The 2500-nt window shown below is 45.2% G+C and overlaps 1 protein-coding gene across 1 annotated transcript in view; it reads right to left on the minus strand.

The window, feature by feature from the left end:
• Positions 1-2337: 2337 nt before the first annotated feature.
• Positions 2338-2500, minus strand: part of EMWEY_00011110 (hypothetical protein, conserved) — a gene marked incomplete at both ends in the record, with an annotated part of 2109 nt that continues 1946 nt past the window's right edge. The window contains one exon of the mRNA XM_013478912.1: positions 2338-2500. This exon is cut by the window's right edge and continues 1946 nt beyond it. Within this exon, the coding sequence (XP_013334366.1) occupies positions 2338-2500 (163 nt within the window).

Raw genomic sequence — 2500 nt, forward strand, 5'->3', positions numbered from 1 at the left:
TTTTTTTTTTTTTTTTTTTTTGCTTTATCTCCTTCTTACTTCCTCTATAAACCCTAAACCCTAAACCCTCATAAACCCTTCTAAACCCTCATAAACCCTCATAAACCCTTCTAAACCCTCGTAAACCCTCATAAACCCTCATAAACCCTCGTAAACCCTCATAAACCCTCCTAAACCCTCATAAACCGTCATAAACCCTCGTAAACCCTCCTAAACCCTTGTAAACCCTCGTAAAGCCTTGTAAACCCTCATAAACCCTCATAAACCCTTGTGTTTGTGTGTATGAGGGTTTAGATATTATTATTTTACCGTCGTTCTTCTTGTTTACATGATAAGTTGTGGGGGTTTTGGCAAAAATTAGCGAATAAATATTTACCTATTAGGGTTTGTGCTATGGAGGCAGAGAAGGCACCATTTCTTACAGATCGTAAACCCTAAACCCTAAACCCTAAACCCTTATTATACATATTCTTAACTCTTAACCCTTTTCTTCTATAGATACAAACCCTAATATACCCAACACATCCAGGTCAGCTAGCTAGCTAACTAAATAGTTAGCTAGCTAGCTAACTAGCTAGCTAGCTAGCTAGCTAGATATGTAGGTAGCTAGCTAGCTAGCTAGTTAGCTAGATGAAGGGTTTAATGTGCTGCTGTGTGCTCCTGCAGGATTGAAGATTTGGTGTCTCCCTACGGTAAGTAGTTTAGGGTTTAGGGTTTAGGGTTTAGGGTTTAGGGTTTTATATAGGACGAAGGGTTTAGGGATTAAAGGTTTGTTCTGCTGTAAACCCTAAACCCTAAACCCTAAACCGTAAACCCTTGTGTTATAATTCAGGCTGTTCTTGTACGCGACGGACAAACAGAACATTCAATTGTTGGCCTTGATGAGATAGGAGGTAGGGTTTAGGGTTTAGGGTTTAGGGTTTAGGGTTTGTAGCACTATTCATACAAAGCAATTCTCCTGCTTAGCAGCAGCAACAACAAAACCAGCAACAGCAACAGCAACAGCAGCAGCAGCCTAGGAGTAATAATAACACACGGAGCAGCAACACCACAAGCAGCAGCAGCAACAGCAGCAGCAGCAGCAGCAGCAGCAGCAGCAGGTGTGGTGTATGTGTACAGGGGAGGACTTGAGTATGCAGATGTTAGAGAATGTACTCAGAAAATATAAACTTCTTCCTCCTGAACAATAATCTACACTGCAGCAGCAGCAGCAGCAGCAGATGCAGCAGCAGCAGATGCAGCAGCAGCAGATGCAGCAGCAGCAGCAGCTGCTGCTGCTGCTGCTGCTGCTGTTATACCGATTGTTTTTTTTTTTTGAGTTATGTTGGCTAACAATATACACACATAGCTAGCTGTATAGCTAGCCATGGCTAGCTATACAGCTAGCTATACAGCTAGCTGTATAGCTAGCTGTATAGCTAGCCATATAGGTAGCTGTATAGGTAGCTGTATAGGTAGCTGTAGCTAGCTATTGGCGATGGTTTATCTGTTTAGGCATCATTTGACTAAACCCTAAACCCTAAACCCTAAACCCTTATTTATCTTATACACGCACCGCTTAATGGTCTTATTGCAGCTTTCCCCTGCTGCTGCTTTTGCTGTTGCTGTTGCTGCTGCTCCTGCTGCTGTTGTTGCTGCTGCTGCTGCTGTTTAGACGAGGTATCTGTACAGCAGATGGATGACAGCAACAGCACTTTTGTTTCTTCCTCCTTTTTTTTTTTAGGGTTTAGGGTTTAGGGTTTAGGGTTTATCTTCTTTCTCTATCTGCCTCCTCTGTTGTTGTTATAACGCCAAACCCTAAACCCTAAACCCTAAACCCTAAACAGAGGGAGTTACGACTCCTAAACCCTAGATATTAAGATGGGTTGGTGACCGTCTGCGGTGACACCTCGACTAAACCCTAAACACTAAACCCTAAACCCTAAACCCTAGAAACTAAACCGTAAACCCTAAACCCTCGGCCAGCAAGAGGAGACACCCGCTTACAGGTCTGCTCCTTCATGCCCGTGTCCTATCCCTTTCTGCAGCAGCAGCAACAGCAGCAGAACCAGCAGCAGCAACAGTAACAGAACTAACAGCAGCACCACCAGCAGCAACAGCAGCAGCAGCAGCAGCAACAGCAGCAACATCAAGTATTTTCTTGCACATATACAGAAGCCAAAAGCAAATCAGCAGCAGCTGCTGCTGCACTGTCTATTTAAATACAGATTGCTGTTGCTGCTGCTGCAGCAGCAGCAACAAAAGCAACTGCTTTTGCTGCAACAGCAACAGCAGCAGCAGGTGCTGCTGCTGCTGCTGCAGCAAAAGCAGCAAACGGAGCATCGCAATAGGCATCGCTTATCCTGGCTGTTTAATGCGCTGCTGTTCTTCCCTCTGCACTAGCTGCTGCTGCTGCTGCTGCTGCTGTTGCTGTTGCTGTTGCTGCTGCTGCTGTTGCTGCTGCTGGTTGTGCTGCTGCTGCAGCTGCAGCAGCCGCTGCAGCTCTGCTTCCTCTGCTTCT

This window comes from Eimeria maxima, genomic scaffold, assembly GCF_000499605.1.
Source record: "Eimeria maxima Weybridge genomic scaffold, Emw_scaff77, whole genome shotgun sequence".
Lineage (NCBI taxonomy): Eukaryota > Apicomplexa > Conoidasida > Eucoccidiorida > Eimeriidae > Eimeria > Eimeria maxima.